The sequence below is a fragment of the Pipistrellus hanaki genome (assembly GCF_964339955.1).
Source record: "Pipistrellus hanaki genome assembly, chromosome: 21".
NCBI lineage: Eukaryota > Metazoa > Chordata > Mammalia > Chiroptera > Vespertilionidae > Pipistrellus > Pipistrellus hanaki.
The window spans coordinates 5,909,844-5,934,324 of record NC_140523.1 but is presented as its reverse complement, the minus strand read 5'-3'; the positions used below and the strand labels follow the sequence as shown (position 1 = coordinate 5,934,324).

Here is a 24,481-nt window from a genome sequence, read left to right as displayed (position 1 = left end):
CCTCTCTCTTCCTCTCTGTAAAAATTAATAAAATATATTTTTTTAAAAAATGCAGATTCCTAACATATATGCTCTTTTTTTATTTCATTTTTTTTTTATTGATTTTTTTACAAAGAGGAAGGGAGAGAGCTAGAGAGCTAGAAACGTCAATGAGAGAGAAACATCGACCAGCTGCCTCTTGCACACCTCCTACTGGGGTTGTGCCCGCAACCAACGTACCGGAATCGAACCTGGGACCTTTCAGTTCGAAGACCGATGCTCTACCACTGAGCCAAACCGGTTCTGGCAAGATGTATACTCTTGTTTCTGCTTACTCAGAATCTCTAAATGGGGGCCCGGCTCCAGTGATTCTGTCTAGACCCCAGTGGTGATGTTTGTTTTTGCTGCCATATAAGTCTACAAAGGAATCTCATTATGTTTGATTGACAGAGAAGTGGACCTTGGGAAAATAAGCTAGGCCAGGTCCCACGTCTAAAAAAGGAAGCCAGATTGAGGCTGCTATAGCTTGTACCTGCTCTCACTCCCACGCTGAGCCCTCTGGGAGGGCTGTGGGAGTTAAGCTGTCAGAGGATGTGACTAGAGTTTGAAGCATTTCCGTTTGCCGTGGAATAACTTTTCAGAGGACGGGGGTGGGGCTGGAGGGAATTTGCTTAGCACTGCCAGGCCCACACGTTAGAAGTTACAAGGCCTTTTTTTTAGGCCTCAGCTTAGCTTGTAACTTTCCTCTGGGCCATCTTGAAAGTGGTTTTAAAAATAATCTGATTTCCAAATTTATCAAGTAAAAGGTCTTACTTTAGCATGGACTTTTAGTTCTCTTGTGGGGTCTTCGGGTCTAGCTTTGGTGTCCGGGTAATACTGACCTCAGAGACTGAATTGGGAACTTTTCCTCCTGTGCTTCAGAAGCGTTTGTAAAGGATTGGTGTTAGCTTCTTTAGACATTTGGTAGAATTCACCAGTGAAGACATGTGGTCCTGTGTTTTGGGCTTTTTTTTTTTTTTAGGATTAAAAAAAATATATATATATATATATATATATATATATATATATATATATATATTATTGATTTTTTTTTTTTTTTTACAGAGAGGAAGAGAGAGGGATAGAGAGTTAGAAACATCAATGAGAGAGAAACATCGATCAACTGCCTCCCACACACCTCCTACTGGGGATTTCTCCCACAACCCGGGCATGTGCCCTGACCAGGAATCAAACTGGCGACCTCTTGGTTCCTGGGTGGATGCTCAACCACTGAGCTACACTGGCCGGGCTTCACCCTTTTTTCTTTCTTTTTTTAAATTTTATTTAATTCCTGCTTCTTCCAGTTGACTGTTCCATGTGTCTCACGTGTTTGAAGCTTCCTCCATATCTAATCGAGTCTCAGAAGCCCCTGATTTCATGACTCTTTTTTATAAAAAAAAGTATTTTATTGATTTTTTACAAAAAGGAAGAGAGAATGATGAGAGAGACATCGACCAGTGATGAGGGAGACATCGACCAGCTGCCTCCTGCACACCCCCTACCAGGGATGTGCCCGCAACCAAGGCACATGCCCTTGACCGGAATCGAACCTGGGACCTTTCAGTTCGCAGGCCGACGCTCTACCCACTGAGCCAAACCAAACCGGTTTCAGCTGATTTCACGGCTCTTACTGTTACGTTGCTTTTCTCGGTGTGTAGGAAACCCAGGACGAGTCCGCCGTGCTGTGGTTGGATGAAATTCAAGGCGGCATCTGGCAGTCCAACAAGGACACGCAGGAGGCACAGCGGTGTACGTATGGCCGATTTATTCCTCTCGGGGGAGGGCGGGGCGGCGAGGTGCTCCGAGTCACGTTAGGCAGATCAGCACTGGGGGACACAGCTTGCCAGCAGGCACAGTCAGGTGAACCAGGGTACGGATGTAGGGTTTTCTAAACTAAGGTGACCAGACGTCCTGCTTTGGGCAGGACAGTCCCGATTTTCAACAATTTGTCCCGCGTCCCACGGCATTTTAAAAAAAGCCCGATTTTGCCTACACCTGTGTGGCTCAGTGGATAGAGCGTCAGCCTGCGGACTGAAGGGTCCCGGGTTCAATCCCGGTCAAGGGCATGTACCTTGGTTGCAGGCACATTCCCAGTAGGAGGTGTGCAGGAGGCAGCTGATAGATGATTCTCTCTCGTCGATGTTTCTAACCCTCCATCTCTCCTTTCCTCTCTGTAAAAAATCAATAAAATATATATCTATATATTTTTTAAAAAGTCCTGATTTTATTCTTTCCAAAAATCGGGACTTTTTTAAAACGCCGCGGGACAAATTGTTGAAAATCGGGACTGTCCTGCCATAAGCGGGACGTCTGGTCACCTTGTAAGTTAGGCAGATCAGCATGGCGGGGAACAGCCTGCCAGCAGGCACAGCCAGATGAACCAGGGTACGGATGTAGGGCTTCCTAAACCATCCCGGTATTACAGGGGTCTTCAAACTACGGCCCGCGGGCCACATGCGGCCCGCAGAGGAGTCTGATCCGGCCCGCCAGGTTTTTTGGGCAGTGAGCGCAGCCGAGGTGTTACAGTAGGAATTAGTAGTTCATATAGTTCGGCCCTCCAGCTCTCTGAGGGACCGTGATCTGGCCCCCACTTTAAAAAGTTTGAGGACCCCTGCGGTAACACTTCTCTTCCTGACAGTCGCCGTGGGCATCTTTGCCATCAACGAGGCCGTGCAGAGCGGCGACGTGGGCAGGACGCTGAGTGCCCTCCGCTCCCCGGACGTGAGCCTGTACGGGGTCATCCCGGAGTGCTGCGACACCTACCAGAGCGACCTCGCCGAGGCCAGGAGGAAGAAGCTGGCGGCAGGTGAGTTTATGGTGAAATGCACGTGGGGCCCGAAGCCACGAGCGTGAGTGTGCGAGGGGCCCGAGGTGGAGGGGAGGGCAGTCTGTAGAGAGAGATAACTTTCGTGGAGACGTACAGTATCTGGACTTATTTTATTTTATGATAAATATAGTCCAATCTTTTTTATTTACTTATTTTCTTTTTAAAATTTATTTATTTTTAAATATATTTTATTGATTTTTTTTTACAGAGAGGAAGAGAGAGGGATAGAGTTAGAAACATCAATGAGAGAGAATCATCGATCAGCTGCCTCCTGCACACCCCCTACTGGGGATGTGCCCGCAACCAGGCCACATGCCCTTGATGGGAATCGAACCTGGGACCCCTCAGTCCGCAGGCCGACGCTCTATCCACTGAACCAACCAGTTTCGGCCAGAACCAAGCAGTTTCGGCCAGAAAGTAGTTTTGTGACACATAAGGTCTTAGATGTTGGTTTTGGGAAGAACAAAGCTAATCAAAGTTTATTCCACAGTTGGACTTTGCAGGTGTTTTTTAATATATATTTTTTTTATTGATTTCAGAGAGGAAGGGAGAGGGAGAGGGAGATAGACACATCAGTGATGAGAGAGAATCACCGATTGGCTGCCTCCTGCACGCCTCCTACTTGGGATCAAGCCCACAACCCGGGTATATGCCATGACTGGGAATTGAACCCGGGACCCTTCAGTTTGCAAGCTGACAGCTCTATCCAAGCAGTGGTCGGCAAACTGCGGCTCTCGAGCCCCATCCACGGTTTGCCGCTCTGTTGACTAATGAGTCCGCAGGCTGATGCTCTATCCACTGAGCCACACCGGTTTCGGCTCTGGGTCCCTTTTCACCTTCCCTTTCTCGTCCGCCAGGCGACAACAACAGCAAGTGGGTGAAGCACTGGGTGAAAGGCGGATATTATTATTACCACAACCTGGACACGCAGCAGGGCGGATGGGACGAGCCCCCAGGCTTCGTGCAGAACTCCGCGCAGCTCTCGCGGGAGGAGATCCAGGTAGGTGGCCCTAGGAGCTGAGAGAGAGCGTGAAGCCGAAAGCGTGTTTGGAGGAACAGGCCTGTGGTCAGAAGCCTCGGCCTAAAACCGAGGCTGCGTAATGAACGGGTGCAGAGTAATTATTTGTCTAGCCCCGTGGCCGGCAAACCACGGCTCGCGAGCCACATGCGGCTCTTTGGCTCCTCGGGCGTGGCTCTTCCACAAAATACCACGGCCTGGGCGAGTCTATGTCGAACGAGTGGCGTTAGAAGAAGTTTAAGTTAAAAAAAAAATTTGGCTCTCAAATTTCAATCGTTGTGCTGTTGATGTTTGGCTCTGTGGACTGATGAGTTTGCCGACCACTGGTCTAGTGGTTGGGGGAGTGACTTAAGGTCTAACTTGGGAAAACATCAGTATTGTAGAACGTAAGTCAGACAAATTGGGTGCTTATGAGAGAAAACGTGGATGCCCAGAAGAGAAGAATTAAAAATTGCTCTCACTCCTCATTACATGCAACTGCTGTTCATCTCTCCCAGTTCACGTTTCCTCCCTCTTTTTGGACCACCCTGCCCACTCCGGACTGGGCTGTGTTAGACCATACGCTGTCCGTCATAGACAGGCTGGCCATTTCCCTGGGTGTCCTCCACTGGGGGCTCCTGGGACTGGCTACTCAGCCCCTGCTGGCCCCTGTTCCTCTGTCCTCTTTATTATTACTTTTTAAATACATATTTTATTGATTTTTTTACAGAGAGGAAAGGAGAGGGATAGAGAGTTAGAAACATCGATGAGAAAGAAACATCGATCAGCTGCCTCTTGCACACCCCCTACCGGGGATGTGCCCGCAACCAAGGTACATGCCCTTGACCGGAATCGAACCCGGGACCCTTGAGTCCACAGGCTGATACTCTATCCACTGAGCCAAACCGGTTTAGGCCTTTTTTTTTTTTTTTTTTTTTTTAATGTATTTTTATTGATTTCAGAGAAGAAGGGAGAGGAAGAGATAGAAACATCCATGATGAGAGAGAATCATGGATCGGCTGCCTCCTGCATGCCCCACACTGGGGATGGAGCTCGCAACCCGGGCATGTGCTCTGACCGGGAATCGAACCCTGACCTCCTGGTTCCTAGGTCCATTCTCAATCACTGAGCCACGCCGACCAGGCTCCTCTGCCTTCTTGTCAACAATGATCCACGCACGGCGCCTGGCACAGGCAGTGTTGAGCAGATGAGTGGGTACATAGGAGGTGAAAGAAGATCAAGTTGTTTTTGAGTGGCTTTTTGAGGGTATGAGAGCAACCTGCCCTGAAAAATAGACCTGAAGCCATTCCCGTTGCTCAAAGATCTAGAAAGATCCGAGAAAGCAGTCAGGGCTGGTGTGTGCGCTGCGGATGATACCCTCCTCACCTACGTACGTATGTCTGTCTGCCCCGTGCCCGTGTGCCTTTCAGAGCTCCATCTCCGGGGTGACCACTGCCTACAACCGCGAGCAGCTCTGGCTGGCCAACGAGGGCCTGATCACCAAGCTGCAGGCTTGCTGCCGCGGGTACCTCGTCCGACAGGAGTTCCGCTCCCGGATGAATTTCCTGAAGAAGCAGATTCCCGCCATCACCTGCATCCAGGTATTTCCGAGCCCGGGACACGGGCCGCGGGAGGGCGCTGAGGGTGTGTGTGTGTGTGTGTGTGTGTGTGTGTGTGTGTATGTGTGTGCGTGTGTACGTGTGTACGTGTGTGAGTGTGCGTGTGTGTGTGTGTGTGTGTGTGTGTGTGTGTGTTTTTCCTGCTGACCTCCTGGTCTCATCCTTCTTTTTTCTTTCTTTCTTTTAAAAATATATTTTATTGATTTTTTTTACAGAGAGGAAGGGAGAGGAATAGAGAGTTAGAAACATTGATCAGCTGCCTCCTGCACACCCCGCACTGGGGATGTGCCCGAAACCAAGGTACATGCCCTTGACTGGAATCGAACCTGGGACCCTTCAGTCTGCAGGCCGACATTAGCCACTGAGCCAAACTGGTTTCTGCTGGAGGCAGTTTTTTTTTTGTTTGTTTGTTTGTTTTTTAAATATATTTTATTGATTTTTTACAGAGAGGAAGGGAGAGGGATAGAGAGCCATAAACATCGACCAGCTGCCTCCTGCACACCCCCTACTGGGGATGTGCCCGCAACCAATGTATATGCCTTTGACCGGAATCGAACCTGGGACCTTTCAGTCCGCAGACTGACGCTCTATCCACTGAGCCAAACCGGTTTCGGCTGGAGGCAGTTTGAAAAGGTGTGCCGTGCGGTGCTCACACCAGGGAAGTGGACGCTAACCACTGTGCTCCCCTGGTGGCGGCCCAGCCTCGGCCCTCACTCCCCAGTCCCCGGAGGACGCGGTCCTCTCTAGACCGTGCCAGGAACCGCCCGGGGACAGAGGGTCGAGGAGAAGTGTTGGCATTCCCTCTCTTCCCCGGGAAACAATGTGCCGACTGACTGTCCTGTCCGATGGTTTCAGTCGCAGTGGCGAGGGTACAAGCAGAAGAAGGCCTATCAGGACCGGCTGGCGTACCTGCGCTCCCACAAGGATGAAGTCGTGAAGGTACGGTGGCCCGGGCAGGTCACTCCGTGCAGGGTGCCAGCGTGGCCTGCGTCCAGGCGAAGGGCTTTTGTAATTCCCAGGGTTATTCTGTCCATAGATCCAGTCCCTGGCGAGGATGCACCAGGCCAGAAAGCGCTACCGGGGCCGCCTGCAGTACTTCCGAGATCACGTACGTCCCCTGGGTTGGCGGGGCTGATGGGATCGTTTTTTTGTTTGTTTGTTTGTTTGTTTTTTATTGATTTTGGTATCACATAATTGTCCTCATCCCCCCAATCCCATCCCAAACCCCTCCCCACATATGCCCCCACCCCCCTGTTGTCCATGGCCACCGGCTAGGCCCACATGCATGCACACAAGTCCTTTGGTTGATCTCTCCCCCTTATCCCCACCCTCCCCTACTTTCCCTCTGAGGTTTGATGGTCTGATCGCTGCTTCTCTGTCTCTGGGTCTGCTTTTGTTCATCAGTCTATGTCACATGTGTCAAACACAAGGCCCACGGGCCAAATCCAGCCCGCCAGGCCTTGCAATGTGGCCCGCACCGCGCTGTCATCACTGCACTCCGCTGTCAGTTTATGACATTGTCAGTTTATGACTGTTCAGTAAACCATTCGGCCCGCGATTTAGGCTGGATTTTAGATTTTGGCCCCTTCTCTGATTGAGTTCGACACCCCTAGTCTATGTTGTTCATTATTTCCTCTAGATGGGTGAGATCATGTGATCCAAGAAATACCCTTGTAAGAACCTAAACTGAGACAAGCCATCATGGTTATGCTGAGAGGCATATGAAGGGATCAGTTTTGTGATCTCTTTGGTGATGGACCCATAACCAGCAGCGTTTCTCCTCCTCTGTCCCTTAGATCAATGACATCGTCAAAATCCAGGCTTTCATTCGGGCGAACAAAGCTCGTGACGACTACAAGACGCTCAGTGAGTAACTGTGGCCCGGCGGAGGCGGCGTGGAGGCCCCCGGGGCCTGGGTACTCTCCACGGATCTCTCTTATTTCCTGCAGGCAAGCCCGGGGGCCGGGGGCCGCTTGCCATTGATTGATTGATTTTAACCCCCTTTGCTAACCTGGGGCTGCATGTCCTGTCTTTCACTTGCCCGCCTTGGTCACCATAGCGATAGCATGACCGAGAACGCTGCGCCTCGCGACTGTCTTTGCTCATCTCACCATCTAACTAAGGTGACCAGATGTCCTGCTTTTGGCGGGACAGTCCTGATTTTTGACAATTTGTCCCTGCCGAAACCGGTTTGGCTCAGTGGATAGAGCGTCGGCCTGTGGACTGAAAGGTCCCGGGTTCGATTCCGGTCAAGGGCACGTACCTTGGTTGCTGTTGTGGGCATATCCCCAGTGGGGGTGTGAGCAAGAGGCAGCTGGTCGATGACTCTCTCTCAGCGACGTTTCTAACTCTCTATCTCTCTTAATTCCTCTCTGTGTAAAATCAATAAAATACATTAAAAAAAAAAAATTGTCCCGCGTCCCACGGCGTTTTAAAGAAGTCCTGATTTTTGGATCTTTCCAAAAATCGGGACTTTTTAAAAAAGCCTCGAGACGCAGGACAAATTGTTAAAAATCGGGATGTCTGGTCACCTTACATTAAAACACACACCTGACTAGAGCTCACCCATAACCTTGACCTTCCTGGGACCGGGAACTTCTCCCGGTAACCCTGTGTCCGTCTGACGCGCGCCGTCTCTCCGCCAGTTAACGCCGAGGACCCTCCGATGATCGTGGTCCGGAAGTTCGTCCACCTGCTGGACCAGAGCGACCAGGACTTCCAGGAGGAGCTGGACCTCATGAAGATGCGGGAAGAGGTCATCACCCTCATCCGCTCCAACCAGCAGCTGGAGAACGACCTCAACCTCATGGACATCAAGATCGGGCTGCTGGTGAAGAACAAGATCACACTGCAGGTGCGGGCAGGGCCGGCGGGGCCGCGGGACACGGCCTGCGCGGGCTGCCCGGCCTCACCCTCTCTGATGCGTGGGGAGGGAGGAGACTGGCTTTCTCCTTGAATGCCATAATTTTTTAAAAAGTTACAGAGGAGCCCTGGCCGGTGTGCTCAGTGCATAGAGCGTCAGCCTGCGGACTGAAGGGTCCCAGGTTCAATTCCGGTGAAGGGCATGTACCTTGGTTGTGGACCCATCCCCAGTGGGAGGTGTGCAGGAGGCAGCTGATCGATGTTTCTCTCTCATCCATGTTTCTGACTCTCTATCCCTCTCCCTTCCTCTCTGTAAAATATCAATAAAATATATATTTTAAAAAAATATATGTAAGAGAAAAAAGTTACAGATGAGCCAAGACCGGTTTGGATCAGTGGATAGGAGCATTGGCCTGAGGACTGAGAGGTCCCAGGTTCAGTTCCAGTCAAGGGCATGTATCCTGGTTGCAGGCACTTCCCCAGTGGGGGGTGTGCAGGAGTCAGCTGATCGATGTTTCTCTCTCATCGATGTTTCTGACTCTCTATCCCTCTCCCTTCCTCTTTATAAAAAGTCAATAAAATATATATATATATTTTAAAAATAAATAAAATAAAAAAGTTACAGAGGAAATGAAATACTGTGATTTAATAGCAAAATTTAAAATAGAGAGAAGAAGGTAAAAGCCATCCTGTAATTTCACCACTGCACAATCATTTCGTATGGGACCTTTTTACTTCATATTAGAAGATAAAATGTTTTCCAGGTGATAAAGTCATCATATTATTTTTTTTAAAATTTATTTTTATTGATTTCAGAGAGGAAGGGAGAGGAGGAGGAGAGAGAGAGAAACATCAATGATGAGAGAGAATCATGGATTCTGCCTCCTGCACGCCCCACACTGGGGATCAAGCCCACAGCCTAGGCCTGTGCCGTGACCAGGAATTGAACCGTGACCTCCTGGTTGATAGGTCCACGCTCAACCACTGAGCCATGCCGGCCAGGCAGTCACAAATATTATTTTTAATAGCAATATTATAGCTAATTAGAAGATACATTATAATTTACCTCTATTTCCCCTCCAACTATTTGGCCAGTTTTTATTATTACAGATAACATTGCAGGGAATATCTTGATGAAAACGTAGCTTTTATCGCATGGAAGGTTTTGACTTGCAGGTAGATTCCTAGGAGTTGGCTTCCTGAATCAGTGGATGTTTTTATGGATCAGGTTCTTTTTTAAAAAAATATATATTTTATTGATTTTTTTTTTTATAGAGAGGAAGGGAGAGGGATAGGGAGTTAGAAACATCAAAGAGAGAGAAACATCGATCAGCCACCTCCTGCACACCCCCTACTGGGGATGTGCCTGCAACCAAGGTACATGCCCTTGACCGGAATCGAACCCGGGACCTTTCAGTCTGCAGGCCGACGCACTATCCACTGAGCCACACCAGTCAGGGCTGGATCAGGTTCTTTATAGGAAGATGAGAGTGGGACTGTATTTCACTGATGCATTGAGAACAGGAGACTCCATCCGACTTGGAGGAATCTGCCTGTGTGGCGAGAGAGAGACCCACACAGTGCCCAGCTTTGTCTCTGAACGCTTCTTGACTTACGTGTTGGTTTTTTGTTCACAGGATGTGGTTTCCCACAGCAAGAAGCTTACCAAAAAGAACAAGGAGCAGTTGTCCGACATGATGATGCTGAACAAACAGAAGGGGGGTCTCAAGGCTCTGAGCAAGGAGAAGAGAGAGAAGCTGGAAGCTTACCAGCACCTGTTTTACTTATTGCAGGTGAGCGGCGCCTGGACATGGGACCCAGAAACATAGCTTGTTTTCTTTTCGTTAAGACTGCCTCGCCCACAGACCTCTGTGGCACTGGTTCTGATTTCCGCTGAGGGCTGAGCCAGAGCTGTCTTATTTTCCTTTCTTTTTTTTTCCTTCTTTTTTAAAATTTCTTTATGGATTAAGGTATCACATATTTGTCCTCAACCCCCCATTCCAAGCACCTATCCCCCCCTCACTCATGCCCCCATCCCCCTATTGTCCTTGACCATTGGTTAGGCCCATATGTATGCACATAAGTCCTTTTTTTCTTTTTTTAATATATTTTATTGATTTTTTACAGAGAGGAAGAGAGAGGGATAGAGAGTTAGAAACATCGATGAGAGAGGAATATTGATCAGCTGCCTCTTGCACATGCCCTTGACCGGAATCGAACCCGGGACCTTTCAGTCCGCAGGCCGACGCTCTATCCACTGAGCCAAACTGGTTTCAGCTTCTTTTCTTTCTTTGCTTACATACATCCTCATCCTTGGAGTCTGCAGGACCCTGAGTGTGTTTGCCAGCCCTTAGCTTATCCACAAGTGGCTTAAGTCAGTCCCTTGGCTTCGTTTCAGACCAACCCCACCTACCTGGCCAAGCTGATTTTCCAGATGCCCCAGAACAAGTCCACCAAGTTCATGGACTCCGTCATCTTCACCCTCTACAACTACGCCTCCAACCAGCGCGAGGAGTACCTGCTGCTTCGGCTCTTCAAGACGGCGCTCCAGGAGGAGATCAAGTACGGAGGGCCCCCCTCCCCTCCTCTGCCTCAGGCACCCCCTCCCTTCCCCCCGCCGCCCCACCACCACACACACACACACACACACACACACACACACCAGAGGCTCAGGGCTGGACAGTCAAGCCGCCTGCACCATGCGCTTCACGCTTTCAGCGAAGGCTGTGATTTGTGTGAACGACTCACAAGAAGGATCCTCTTGTTCAATCACTGATATATAGTGTGGTTGCAGATGCTAAGGAAGGCCATAAAGTAATCAATTTGCTAAATTCGTTTTAGGAACATTTCTAGATTCAAATACAATTTTTTTTTTTTTAAAGACTGAGTTTAAACCTTTTTGTTTTATTATTATTTTTAAAATATTTTTATTGATTTCAGAGAGGAAGTGAGAGAGAGTGAGAGAAACATCAATGATGAGAGAGCATCATGGATTGGCTGCCTCCTGCAAGTCCCATACTGGGGATCCAGCCCATAAATCTGGCCGTGTGCCTTGACCAGGAATCAAACCCGGGATCCTTTAATCCACAGGCCGATGTTCCTTAAAATATAATTTATTGTTTTTTGTAATTGATTTCAGAGAGGAAGGGAGAGGGAGAGAGAGAGTGAGAGAAACATCAATGCTGAGAGAGAATTATTGATCGGCTGTCTCCTGCACACTGCATACTGGGGATTGAGCCCGCAACCCGAGCATGTGTCCTTGTCCGGAATAAAACCTGGGACCCTTTAGTCTGCAGGCCGACGCTCTATCCACTGAGCCAAACCGGTTTCGGCTAAATATAATTTTTATATTTAAGAAGCTGACCCAAACACCAAGATTCCACATTTCTGTCTAATAAAGGACCCTTTGTGTTTTTTTCAGCAGCAGAAAGCTGTTCTGTGTTTAGACAAGCGTTTTCCTTCCAATGATCTGTGTCCAGGAAATGGGATCGCTAAGTAGGAAGGATCTTCACGCCCGTAGATTCTGTGTAGTTTCGACTCCGTTTGCTTCTGATGTCTTCCTAGGTCGAAAGTGGACCAGATCCAAGAGATCGTGACGGGAAACCCCACCGTTATTAAGATGGTGGTCAGCTTCAACCGTGGCGCCCGGGGCCAGAACGCCCTGCGCCAGATCCTGGCCCCGGTCGTGAAGGAGATCATGGACGACAAATCCCTCAACATCAAGACCGACCCCGTGGATATCTACAAGTCGTGGGTCAATCAGATGGAGTCTCAGACGGGAGAGGCGAGGTATGTAACCACCCTTTTCTGTCCTGCGTTTTATTTTCTCTCTCACTCTCTCTCTCTTTTTCTCTCTCCCTCTCTTTCTTAGCAGTTGACCTTTTATTTACAAGCTGATAATTGTTCAAATAGCTTTTTTTTTTTTTTTTTTTTTTAAATAATTTTTTACAGAGAGGAAGGGAGAGGGAGAGAGAGCTAGAAACGTCGATGAGAGAGAAACATCGACCTGCTGCCTCCTGCACACCCCCTACTGGGGATGTGCCCGCAACCAAGGTACATGCCCCTGACCGGAATCGAACCTGCGACCTTTCAGTCCCCATACCGACGCTCTACCACTGAGCCAAACCTGTTTCAGCTCAAATAGCTTTTCCTTAGAAACCTCTTTATTAAATTGTTGACCTGGTAATACGTTCATTTATTTAGCAAGTATTCACTGAGTTCTTTTTTTTTTTTTTTTTAAATATATTTTATTGATTTTTCACAGAGAGGAAGAGAGAGGGATAGAAGGTTAGAAACATTGATGAGAGAGAATCAACTATCAGCTGCCTCTTGCACACCTCCTACTGGGGATGTGCCCGCAACCAAGATACATGCCCTTGACCAGAATCGAACCTGGGACCTTACAGTCCGCAGGCCGACGCTCTATCCACTGAGCCACACCAGTTTCGGCCCGGCCCCCTTATTTACCGGGTCAATGAACACGAGCAAGTTGCCTGATCTCTCTGGGTCTTTCTGTTTTACGAAACTTGTGGCCCTGCCCTGGCCACTGCTCGGCGGCTTCTGGCCTAACCCTATCGGGGGGTCATTTCTGCCTCCGCAGCAAACTCCCCTACGACGTGACCCCCGAGCAGGCCCTGGCCCACGAGGAGGTCAAGACCCGCCTCGACAGCTCCATCAGGAACATGCGGGCCGTGACGGACAAGTTCCTCTGCGCCATCATCAGCTCCGTGGACAAAATCCCGTGAGTGCCTCCCGCCGTGACCCCGCCGCGCACACAGCCCGGCGGCGCGGCCCCCCTCCCGCTCCCCGGCCCCCCTCACGCCTCGTGTCCGTCTCGCAGCTACGGGATGCGCTTCATCGCCAAGGTGCTGAAGGACTCGCTGCACGAGAAGTTCCCCGATGCCGGTGAGGACGAGCTGCTGAAGGTAAGACCCGGGAAGCGGGCTCTGCCTGGCCCTTCCAGGAAAACAGGGATACCACGAGGCCCGCCCACAGACCCTTCGCAAGAGCCTGAGTCCCTCCCGGCAGTAGCTCGCCACGGACTGCGATTGTCAAATAGTCAATGACACCTCTTGGAATGTCTATAGGGTTTGAATGGCCTGCATCAATGAAGTCCGGGTGGATTCTTCCTGTATTTTTTATTTTATTTTTTAAAATATGTTCTTGTTGAATTTATTTTTATTTCTTTAATATTTTGTTGATTTTTTTCCAGAGAGGAAGGGGGAGAGAGAGAGAGAGAGAGTTAGAAACATCAATCAGCTGCCTCCTGCACACCCCCCACTGGGGATGTGCCCCCAACCAAGCTACATGCCCTTGACCGGAATTGAACCCAGGACCCTTCAGTCCGCAGACTGACGCTCTATCCACTGAGCCAAACCGGTTTCGGCTCTTTTATTTTTACAGAGAGGAAGAGAGAGGGATAGAGAGCTAGAAACCTCGATGAAAGAGAAACATCCATCAGCTGCCTCCTGCACACCTCGCACCGGGGATGTGCCCGCAACCAAGGCACATGCCCTTGACCGGAATCGAACCCAGGACCCTTCAGTCTGCAGGCCTCCCTCTATCCTCAGAGCCACACGGGTTTCGGCTCTTCCTGTCTTGAGACACATGTCTGCGTCCTGTCTTTTCGCTGCACAATAGCTCCCTCTGCTGGTGGCCAGGTGAAGGGGACCGAGCACAACTGTTTCTGCTCAGGCTGTGGCTGGTAACTCGGACTTGCCTATGCGCCTTTCTCTCCTTCTTTTTTTTAATCTACGCTTTTTTCTTCTCTCTCCTAGTTCTTGTGCTTTCCTACAGCGAGGCCTCGCTTCTAGGCTTTCTGTCCAGGTGAATTCATTTTTGTATTTTTAAACGATGGCTCTCGGGGGAAAATGCTGTGACTGCCCTTGACTTCTGGGGAAGAGTCCGTGTGTTGAGTGACTTTAATTCCTGAGGCATGAACTCGTCTTCCCGTGACGTCTCTCCCGCATGAGCATGATGGGGGTCGGACAGGTCGCGCCGCGCCAATTCGGTCCCCTTTAAGGATTTATTTTATTTTTATTTATTTTTAAAAATATATTTTATTGAGGTTTTACAGAGAAGAATGGAGAGTTAGAAACATCCATCAGCTGCCTCCTGCACACCCCCCACTGGGGATGTGCCCACAACCAAAGTACATGCCCTTGGCTGGAATCGAACCTGGGACCTTTCAGTCCGCAGGCCGACGCTCTGTCCACTGAGCCACACCGGCTTCGGCCAAGGATTTATCTTAAATACCTTCGTCAGCCTCTCCGAAGGAAAGCCCACCGGCACGAAAGCGAAAAGTGCTCGTGGGTGGCAGCCTCTTGTGCTGCCAGAACATGACAGCGCTCAGTCACAGACGTTATGTGACATTTCCCCCTGCATCTGTCCTTCCTGCTGTAGGGTGCTTTTCAGTTCTGTCTCGTTTTCTCTTGCTCTGCACCCAAACGGGGGATGTTGGGTCACGGCAGGGTCAGACCCTGAGAGCAGGCGTGTGTGCATGCGTGCACGTGTGTCCATGTGTGTCGTGCGTATATCTCCCTCCCAGGACTGCGTTTTCTCGTTTCCTTTGCTAGCCGAGTCCTCCGGGGCTTCCCTGGTGGATCGGCCTTTACCATCCGTCTTTCTTGGTCCGTCTGTCCCCAGATTATCGGCAACTTGCTGTACTACCGGTACATGAACCCGGCCATCGTGGCTCCGGACGCCTTCGACATCATCGACCTGTCGGCCGGAGGCCAGCTCACCACCGACCAGCGCCGCAACCTCGGCTCCATCGCCAAGATGCTCCAGCACGCGGCGTCCAACAAGATGTTCCTGGGAGACAACGCCCACCTGAGCATCATCAACGAGTACCTTTCCCAGTCCTACCAGAAGTTCAGGTGAGCGGCCGGGGCCCGGGGACTGGAAAAGTCTCTGTAGGTTAAGGTGACCAGACGTCCCGCTTTGGGCGGGACAGTCCCGATTTTTAACAATGTGTCCCACATCCCGCGGCGTTTTAAAACAGTCCCGATTTTTAAAAAATATATATTTTATTGATTTTTTTTTTTTTTTTTAACAATTTGTCCCATGGCGCTTAAAAAAAGTCCCGATTTTTTTTTTAAAAATATATTTTATTGATTTTTTACAGAGAGGAAGGGAGAGATATAGAGAGCTAGAAACATCGATGAGAGAGAAACATCAACCAGCTGCCTCCTGCACACCCCCTACTGGGGATGTGCCCGCAACCAAGGTACATGCCCTTGACCGGAATGGAACCCGGGACCTTTCAGTCCGCAGACCGACGCTCTACCACTGAGCCAAACCGGTTTCGGCACAAAGTCCCGATTTTTTTTAAGCGCCGCGGGACAAATTGTTCAAAATCGGGACCGTCCCACCAAAAGCGGGACATCTGGTCGGTCACCTTACTGTAGGTGTGTATCTATCTCTGAAGGTAGAGGCAAGACTAGAAACCACACCTCGTTCTCCCCCGGGGCTGCCACATCGCAGGACGCGCGTTGGGTGCGCTCAGAGCTCCAGGGCGTGAGCTGTAAAAATGTGTCCCGACCCCGGCTGGTGTGGCTCAGTGGATAGACTGTGGCGTGAAGGGTGCCAGGTTCAGTTCCGGTTAAAGGCACATGCCTGGGTTGTGGGCTCGATCCCCAGTAGGGGGTGTGCAGGAGGCAGCTGATGGATGTTTCTCTCTCATCAATGTTTCTCTCTATATATCTCCCTTCCTATCTGTGTAAAAAAAAAAAAAAAAAAAAAAAAAAAAAAATCAATAAAATATATTTTAAAAAAAGTTTTGTACCTGCCCTGGCTGGTTTGGCTCGGTCGATAGAGCATCAGCCTGTGGAGTAAAGGGTCCCGGGTTCAATTCCAGTTAAATGCACATGCCTGAATTGTGGATGCGATCCCCAATAGGGGGCATACAGGAGGCAGCCAATCAGTGATTCTCCCTCATCATTGATGTTTCTCTCTTTCTTCCTCTCTGAAATCAATTAAAAAATATATATTAAGAATGTGTATCTGGGGACCCTTTTCCCCTCCCCACTTGGGAGTCTGTACTTGTTCTTTAATAAATTTCCGACTTAAAAAGAAAAAAAGAATGTGTATCTGTGAAATTATAACTAGAGGAGAGTTGGAGAATAGTTTTTTCTTGTAAATCACTGCACTCTTTTCCTTTTCAATTGTCTAATTAAAAAAAAAAATATATATATATATATATATATACACATATATTTATAAATTTCAGAGAGGAAGGGATAGGGAGAGAGATAGAAACATTGATCACGAGAGAGAATCATTGATCAGCTGCCTCCTCCTACTGGGGATCGAGCCCTCAACCCTGGCATGTGCCCTTGACCAGATGTGAACCCGGTACCCTTTGGCCCTCGGGCCAGTGCTCTATCCACTGAGCCATGCCCGCTGGGCTAGAGAGCACTCTCAATATCTGTAAGTTAGACGTTTAGTTGTGAGCTCAGGGCATCGGCTTAGACTTGGTTCTCCTGGTGACGCGGGTGTTTGGAACTAAAACGAGGCGGGGAGAGATGTGCTGAAGTCCAAGACTGCCATGGAAGGGGAACACACAGCCCTCAATCCGGAACCAGCGGTCCGCACCGGCTTCCGCTCGGACCCTTTGCTCCCGGGTTCTGTGGGCTGTCCTCTCTCCGGCTTCTCACACGTGCGTCACCTGATGGGGGCCTGGCTCTCGTGTCTCTTTCCAGGCGGTTCTTCCAAACTGCCTGCGACGTCCCGGAGCTGCAGGATAAGTTTAACGTGGACGAGTACTCCGACCTCGTGACCCTCACCAAGCCCGTGATCTACATCTCCATCGGGGAGATCATCAACACCCACACGGTGAGTGAGGCTGCTTCTCCGGCTGCTTCGTCTCACTGCTCCGTCCTTCCCTGCCTTCCCCGCTGCTGCTTAACCCCCTCCAGAGCCAGATAGCTCACTTCCTTTGGCAGGTCTTTTTTTTTTTTTTTTTTTTAATAAAATATATTTTATTGATTTTTTACAGAGAGGAAGGGAGAGAGATAGAGAGCCAGAAACGTCGATGAGAGAGAAACATCGACCAGCCGCCTCCTGCACATCCCCCACCGGGGATGTGCCCACAGCCAACATACATGCCCTTGACCGGAATCGAACCCGGGACCTTTCAGTCCGCAGGCTGACGCTCTATCCACTGAGCCACACCGGTTTCGGCAGGTCTTTTTTTTTTTTTTTATATATATATATATAAAATATATTTTATTGATTTTTTACAGAGAAGAAGAGAGAGAGATAGAGAGCCAGAAACGTCGATGAGAGAGAATCATCGATCAGCTGCCTCTTGCACACCCCCTACTGGAGATGTGTCCACAACCAAGGCACATGCCCTTGACCGGAATCGAACCCGGGACCCTTGAGTCCGCAGGCCGACGCTCTATCCACTAAGCCACACTGGTTTCGGCTGGTGGATCTTTTTGACATCGCCTCTGCCTTACTGTTTGTTGTTAACACTGTTTACTGCCTTTTCATAGTGACCCCTGGGCCACCTGCAGCAGAATTCGAGTACTTAGCTGCCTTATCCTATCCTATATAATAAAAGCCTAAAATGCAAGTAGACCTCATGGAGGAATGATGGTTGCTGTAACGTGTACTGACCACCAGGGGGCAGACACTCCCTGCAGGAGCTGCCCCCTGGTGGTCAGTGTGCTCCCACAGGGGGAGCACCCCTCAGCCAGAAGCCAGGCTCATGGGTGGTGAGCACAGCGGCAGTGGTGGGAGCCTCTCCAGGCAGGCAGGCAGTAAGGAGCAAGGAGTCCCGGACTGCAAGTGGGATGTCTGACTGCTTGCTTAGGCCCGATCCCCTGAGGGGCCCCAGACTGTGAGAGGGGGCAGAGGGACCTTCTCCTTTCCCCCCCCCATCTATTTCCCTCAGTGCATGAATCTTGTGCACTGGGCCTCCAGTTTGCCAATAAGATGCTAAAAATGAAGCTGCTGAGCCCAGGTGGCATGGCTCAGCGGTTGAGCGTTGACCTGTGAACCAGGAGGTCACAGTCTGATTCCCGGTCAGGGCACATGCCCGGGTTGCGGGCTCGATCCCTAGTGTGGGATGTGCAGGAGGCAACCGATCGATGATTCTCTGTCATCATTGATGTTTCTATCTCTCTCTCTCTCTCTCTCTCTCTCCTTTCCTCTCTGAGATCAACAAAAATATATTTAAAAAAAAAAAAAATGAAGTTGCTGAGCCCCCCACAGGCCTCCTGAAATGGAACCCCCCACGGTGGGCCCCAGAACCTCTGTGGGAGTGCCGACCTGGGGGCTTGATAGCACACTGGTGCCTGATCCTCCTTTTCACCCCGCCTGTTACTTCTTTTCACTCGTGTAATTTTTCTAACGTGAATAGAGTATCGGCTTTTTCCTCTTTGTCACCCTAACGTTACTTTCCCTTGGGTGCTCCCTATCCCCCCAAATATCTTTTAATTCCTTCCTTTCCCCTTTGGTGGCGTACAGAACAGGAAACGGGAAATATATACAAAATGTAAAGGACTTTTCGGGCGCTGTCATTTCTGAGGATCTCATTTGAGATGATGATCACCTTACCGGCTTTGCTTGAGTGCCTCCAGTGGCAGCATTGCCCGGGCGTGCTTTTCTCGGAATGAAAGGTGGTGTGTACAGGAAACAGGAAGGAAGCGTGCGGCTGTGAGCGGCTTGAACCGGTCGCAGGGCACATGGGTGACCCCGGATATTGAAGTCTGAGGGCTTCCTTTCTTTTAAAAAAAAAAATATATATATATTTTATTGATTTTTTTTACAGAGAGAAAGAGAGAGGGATAGAGAGTTAGAAACATCGATGAGAGAGAATCATCAATCAGCTGCCTCCTGCACACTCCCTACTGGGATGTGCCCGCAACCAAGGTACATGCCCTTGACCGGAATCGAACCCGGGACCTTTCAGTCCGCAGGCGGACGCTCTATCCACTGAGCCACGCCGGTTTCGGCCATCGAGTACATTTAAACCCTTCACTCTCAAGGCTGAGAGAGGGCCAGTGCTTCCTCTCTACGCATCACCAGTCCTCCAGCAGGCCAAGTGTGATGCCTTTTCTTAAAAAGTCTTTTTATGCCCTAACCGGTGTGGCTCATATTTTAAAATAAAATAAATAAAAAGTCTTTTTATGGCTTACTGACCATTTGCATATCCTCTTTGGAGAAATATCTACTCAAGTCCTATATTTAAAAAATACATTTTCAGCCGAAACCGGTTTGGCTCAGTGGATAGAGCGTCACTCTTGCGGACTGAAAGTTCCCGGGTTCGATTCCGGTCAAGGGCATGTACCTTGGTTGCGGGCACATCCCCGGTGGGGTGTGTGCAAGAGGCAGCTGGTCGATGTTTCTCTCTCATCGACATTTCTAGCTCTCTATCTCTCTCCCTTCTTCTCTGTAAAAAAATCAAAAAAATATATTAAAAAAAAATTTTTAAAAATACATTTTCATTGATTTTTAAAGCACAAGGAAGGAGGGGGAGAGGGATAGCAACATCAGTGATGAGAGCGAATCATTGATCGGCTGCCTCCTGCACACCCCATCCTGGGAATGCAACCCACCACCCGGGCATGTGCCCTTGACCAGGAATCGAACCGCAACCTCCTGGTTCATAGGTCGACGCTCAACCACTGAGCCACACTGGCTTGGCAAGTCCTATTTTTTCCTTTTTTCTTTTTTAAATTTCTTTATTGATTAAGGTATCAATACTTGTCCTCAACCCCCCACTCTACCCCTCATGCCCCCTCCCCCTATTGTCCGTGACTACTGGTTAGGCTCATATGTGTGCACACAAGTCCTTTGGTTGATCTCTCCCTTTTATCCCCACCCTCCATCTGAGCTCCGACAGTCTGACCCTTGGCTCCTTGTCTCTGGGTCTGTTCTTGTTCATCCGTCTATGTTGTTCACCGTTTCCCCTGGATGCGTGAGATCATGTCCTACTGGAAATATAAGAGTCAAAAATGAGACAAGCAGTAATGGTTATGCTGAGAGGCATATGAATCAGTCTGTAGTGAGTTTCTTTCTGGGCCAACAGTTCTTTTGAGACCCCAATTTCAATGTCAAACAGTTCCTTCTGTGTACACGTCAGCCATGGTATTTCAGTTCTGGATGGTGGGCAAATGGTGGTCTATTTTTTCTTTTAATCCTCATCTAAGGATATGGTTATCTTTTGTTGGTTTGTTTTGTTTTTGGTGAATTTATCTCTGTTGTTGAAAGTATTACAGCTGTCCCACTCCTCCCCTCCCGGACTCTCTCCTCCCTACTCCTGCCCCCTCCGCTCGCACTGCACGTGATGCTTATGTATTTATTGCCGGTTTGGGGGGCTTTGCTGAGGTTCGGCGTGTCAGCCCTCTGAATGTCGGAGCTTTCCATCTACCCTTCTTTCCTGCGTGTGGGCAGCACGGGCAGGGCCGGGGGTGGACGGGCTGAGCGTGTCGGTTGAGCTGACCCCGTGGTGTTGGCGCAGCTCCTGCTGGATCACCAGGACGCCATTGCCCCGGAGCACAACGACCCGATCCACGAGCTGCTGGATGACCTGGGCGAGGTGCCCACCATCGAGTCCCTGATCGGTAAGGTCCCACCCGGCCCAGCCGGCGGCAGAGAGAGCGGAGCGGGACGGAGGAGGGCTGTGATCGGCACCTGCCCTGTTCCAGCTCCGGGTACACGTTAGGGAAGAAGATGCGGGTGGTGTCCGGCGGAGGGGGTCCTTTATTTATTTATTTGTTTGTTTATTTATTATAAATTTTTAAAATATATTTCTTTATAAACTTTTAAAAATATATTTTATCGATTTTTTACAGAGAGGAAGAGAGAGGGATAGAGAGTTCGAAACATCAATGAGAGAGAAACATCCATCAGCTGCCTCTTGCACACCCCCCACTGGGGATGTGCCCACAACCAAGGTCCATGCCCTTGACCAGAATCGAACCTGGGACCTTTCAGGTGCAGGCTGACGCTCTATCCATTGAGCCAAACCGGTTTCAGCTGGAGGGGGTCCTTTTAATGTGTCTGCGAACCCTGAAAGGTCCCAGGTTCGATTCCGGTCAAGGGCACATGCCCAGGTTGCAGGCTCCATCCCCAGTAGGGAGCATCCAGTAGGGAGCATGCAGGAGGCAGCCGATGAATGATTCTCTCTCATCATTGATGTTTATAGCTCTCTCTTCCTGTCCCTTCCTCTCTGAAATCAGTAAAAATATATTTAAAAAAACAAATCTTTGTATCTTAAAAAAAAAAAAAGTGTATTCTATATAATAAAAGGCCCGTATGCAAATCAAAGGGCGGAACAACCGGTCACTATAACAGACACTGACCCCCAGGGGGCAGACGCTCAAAGCAGGAGTTCTAAACCCCCCGCAGCAGTGGCGGGAGCCTCTCCCACCTCCCATGCAGGCAGGTGGTAATGAGCGAGGGGCCCTGAACTGCGAGAGGGACATCTGACTGCCAGCTTAGGCCCCATCCCCATGCAGGGGGGAGGGGGCCGGTTTAGGGCTAACGCGGTGTTGAAATGACTGTCAGACATCTGTGAGATGAGTTTACTATGGATTTATATTAATTACATCACTTGGCACACGTGTCCTCCTAGTTCTCAGTCAGAGGTGGCCCCGCCCCAATGTCACGCTGGCTTATTCAAGCACCTCCTTACTCAGGCATGTCCCTTCTGTGGGTTTCTGTCCCCCGCCCCACATCTCCTGTCGTCACTGTACCTGTTCTCCCTGACCCTCCCAAACCCTTAGGGGAAGGCGCTGGCAGCCTCAACGACCCCAACAAGGAGGCGCTGGCCAAGACGGAAGTGTCCCTCACGCTGACCAACAAGTTCGACGTGCCCGGGGACGAGAACGCGGAGATGGACGCGAGGACCATCCTGCTGAAGTGAGCACCCCAAGTGGGAAGAACCCCCTCGGCCCCGGGGATCACGCCCGTTTGCTTTTCCCCTAAATGGTGACCTTGGCCTTGTGAGCCCGTCATGGTGATGGTCCCTTCTAATAATACACCCGGCATAGGACTGATCTGCTTTGTTTGCCAATAAGATGCTCAGTGGCCCTAACCGGTTTGGCTCAGCGGATAGAGCATCGGCCTGCTGACTCAAGGGTCCCGGGTTGGATTCCGGTCAAGGGCATGTATCTTGGTTGCGGGCACATCCCCTGGAGGGGGGGTGTGCAGGAGGCAGCTGATTGATGTTTCTAACTCTCTATCCATCTCCCTTCCTCTCTGTAAATAATCAATAAAATATATATTAAAAAAAAAAAAAAAAAAAAAGAGAGAGAGAGAGAGAGAGAGAGAGAGAGAGAGAGAGAGAGAGAGAGAGATGCTCAAGTGACGTTTCCATCTTGGAGATCCCAGCCTTGGCACCCGCTCTGTTAAGAGTCGCACGACTCAGTCTGGGGTCTTGAGTACCTGGAGGTGGCGATTATGCCGCCGCTGCTGGGTGGGTCCATTGAGGAGGCGGGGCACCTGCTGATGTTTAACCATTCCCTCCGTTTTCCCCAGCACGAAGCGTTTAATCGTGGACGTCATCCGGTTCCAGCCAGGGGAGACCTTGACCGAGATCCTGGAAACACCAGCCACCAACGAGCAGGTAAAACGGAGGGCTCCAACGTGGACTCTTTATTGTTATTATTATCATTATTATTATTAATTTCTTTATTGATTAAGGTATCACATATTTGTCCTCATCCCCCCATTCCAATCCCCCACCCCTGCCCACATGCCCCCACCCCCCTGTTGTCCGTGACCCCTGGTTAGGCTCCTATGTGTGCACACATGTCCTTTGGTGGATCTCTCCCTTTTATCCCACCCGCCCTCTGAGGTCCGACAGTCTGACCCAAGACTCCTTGTCTCTGGGTCTGTTCCTGTTCATCCGTCTATGTTGTTCACCATTTCCCCTAGATGTGTGAGATCATGTCCTACTGGAAATATACTTAAAAGAATAAAAAATGAAACAAGCAGTAATGGTTATGCTGAGAGGCATGTGAATCAGTCTTTAGTGAGCTTCTTTCTGGGCCACCAGATCTTTTGAGACCCAATTTCAATGTCAAACAGTTCCTTATGTGTACATGTCAGCCATGGTATTTCAGTTCTGGATGGTGGGCGAATGGTGGTAATAACGTGGACTCTTCACAAGGCAAAGAGGTGCCCCCGGGGCGGGCGGGGCACAGGTAGCCGGCAGAGGGCGGTGCTGGGTAAGGCTCGCCGAGAAGGTGGTTGGCTCCTAATGCCAGAGGCAGCTCCCTGGCGCGCCCATGCTGTGTGCGTGCGTGTTTTCTCTTAGCTCCAGGCGGAATCGGTGCATCTGCCCGGTAATTTATTGAGAATTAATTATATCGTTAGCATTTTGTTAGGTGCCTCGGTCAATAGAATATAAGTACAGGACGTGGCTCCTGAACTCCACAAGTTCATGATCTAGATGGGAAGACGTGAGATAGACACTGAGTGGCCAGATGACGATGATCTCTGAACGCATAATGATCTGGCCGCTCAGTGTATATTATACAGAATAAAAGGCTAGTAGGAGAATTGTCCCTTCAACCAGCAGGCAGGCCGGCCAACTGCCCATGTTCCCTCCCCCTGGCCAGGCTGGCCGGACCCCACCCATGCATGAATTCATGCACCAGGCTTTTAATATATATTAACATATGTGTGTGTATATACACACACACACACACACACACACACACACATAAAATATATACCCAATATATATACACACACATATATCTAATATATATATATATATATATATATATATATATATATACACACACACACACACACACACACATACATACATATATCTAGTATATAAAATATGCTCACACACACACACACACACACACACACACACACACATACACTGAGTGGCCAGATTATTATGCATTCAGAGACCATAATCTGGCCACTCAGTGTATATCAGAAGTAATGAAGGAGCCTTTTTTTTTTTTTTTTTTAATATATTTTATTGATTTTTTACAGAAAGGAAGGGAGAGAGAGTTAGAAACATCAATGAGAGAGAAACATCGATCAGCTGCCTCCTGCACACCCCTCACTGGGGATGTGCCCGCAACCCACATGCCCTTGACCAGAATCGAACCTGGGACCCTTCAGTCCGCAGGCCGACTCTCTATCCGCTGAGCCACCCTGGCCAGGGTGATGAAG

At 49.6% G+C, this 24,481-nt stretch overlaps 1 protein-coding gene across 1 annotated transcript in view; it reads left to right on the top strand.

Moving 5' to 3' along the window:
- IQGAP1 (IQ motif containing GTPase activating protein 1) overlaps positions 1-24,481 on the top strand; it is a 106,679-nt gene that overhangs the window by 71,088 nt on the left and 11,110 nt on the right. The window contains exons 16-33 of the mRNA XM_084869014.1: positions 1,677-1,767; positions 2,657-2,824; positions 3,703-3,845; positions 5,273-5,443; positions 6,317-6,400; positions 6,498-6,569; positions 7,258-7,327; positions 8,107-8,315; positions 9,961-10,116; positions 10,722-10,885; positions 11,888-12,112; positions 12,924-13,064; positions 13,164-13,248; positions 14,969-15,201; positions 17,026-17,158; positions 20,796-20,898; positions 22,063-22,198; positions 22,817-22,904. Of these exons, the coding sequence (XP_084725140.1) occupies positions 1,677-1,767; positions 2,657-2,824; positions 3,703-3,845; positions 5,273-5,443; positions 6,317-6,400; positions 6,498-6,569; positions 7,258-7,327; positions 8,107-8,315; positions 9,961-10,116; positions 10,722-10,885; positions 11,888-12,112; positions 12,924-13,064; positions 13,164-13,248; positions 14,969-15,201; positions 17,026-17,158; positions 20,796-20,898; positions 22,063-22,198; positions 22,817-22,904 (2,472 nt within the window). The remainder of the gene's footprint in view (positions 1-1,676; positions 1,768-2,656; positions 2,825-3,702; positions 3,846-5,272; positions 5,444-6,316; positions 6,401-6,497; positions 6,570-7,257; positions 7,328-8,106; positions 8,316-9,960; positions 10,117-10,721; positions 10,886-11,887; positions 12,113-12,923; positions 13,065-13,163; positions 13,249-14,968; positions 15,202-17,025; positions 17,159-20,795; positions 20,899-22,062; positions 22,199-22,816; positions 22,905-24,481) is intronic.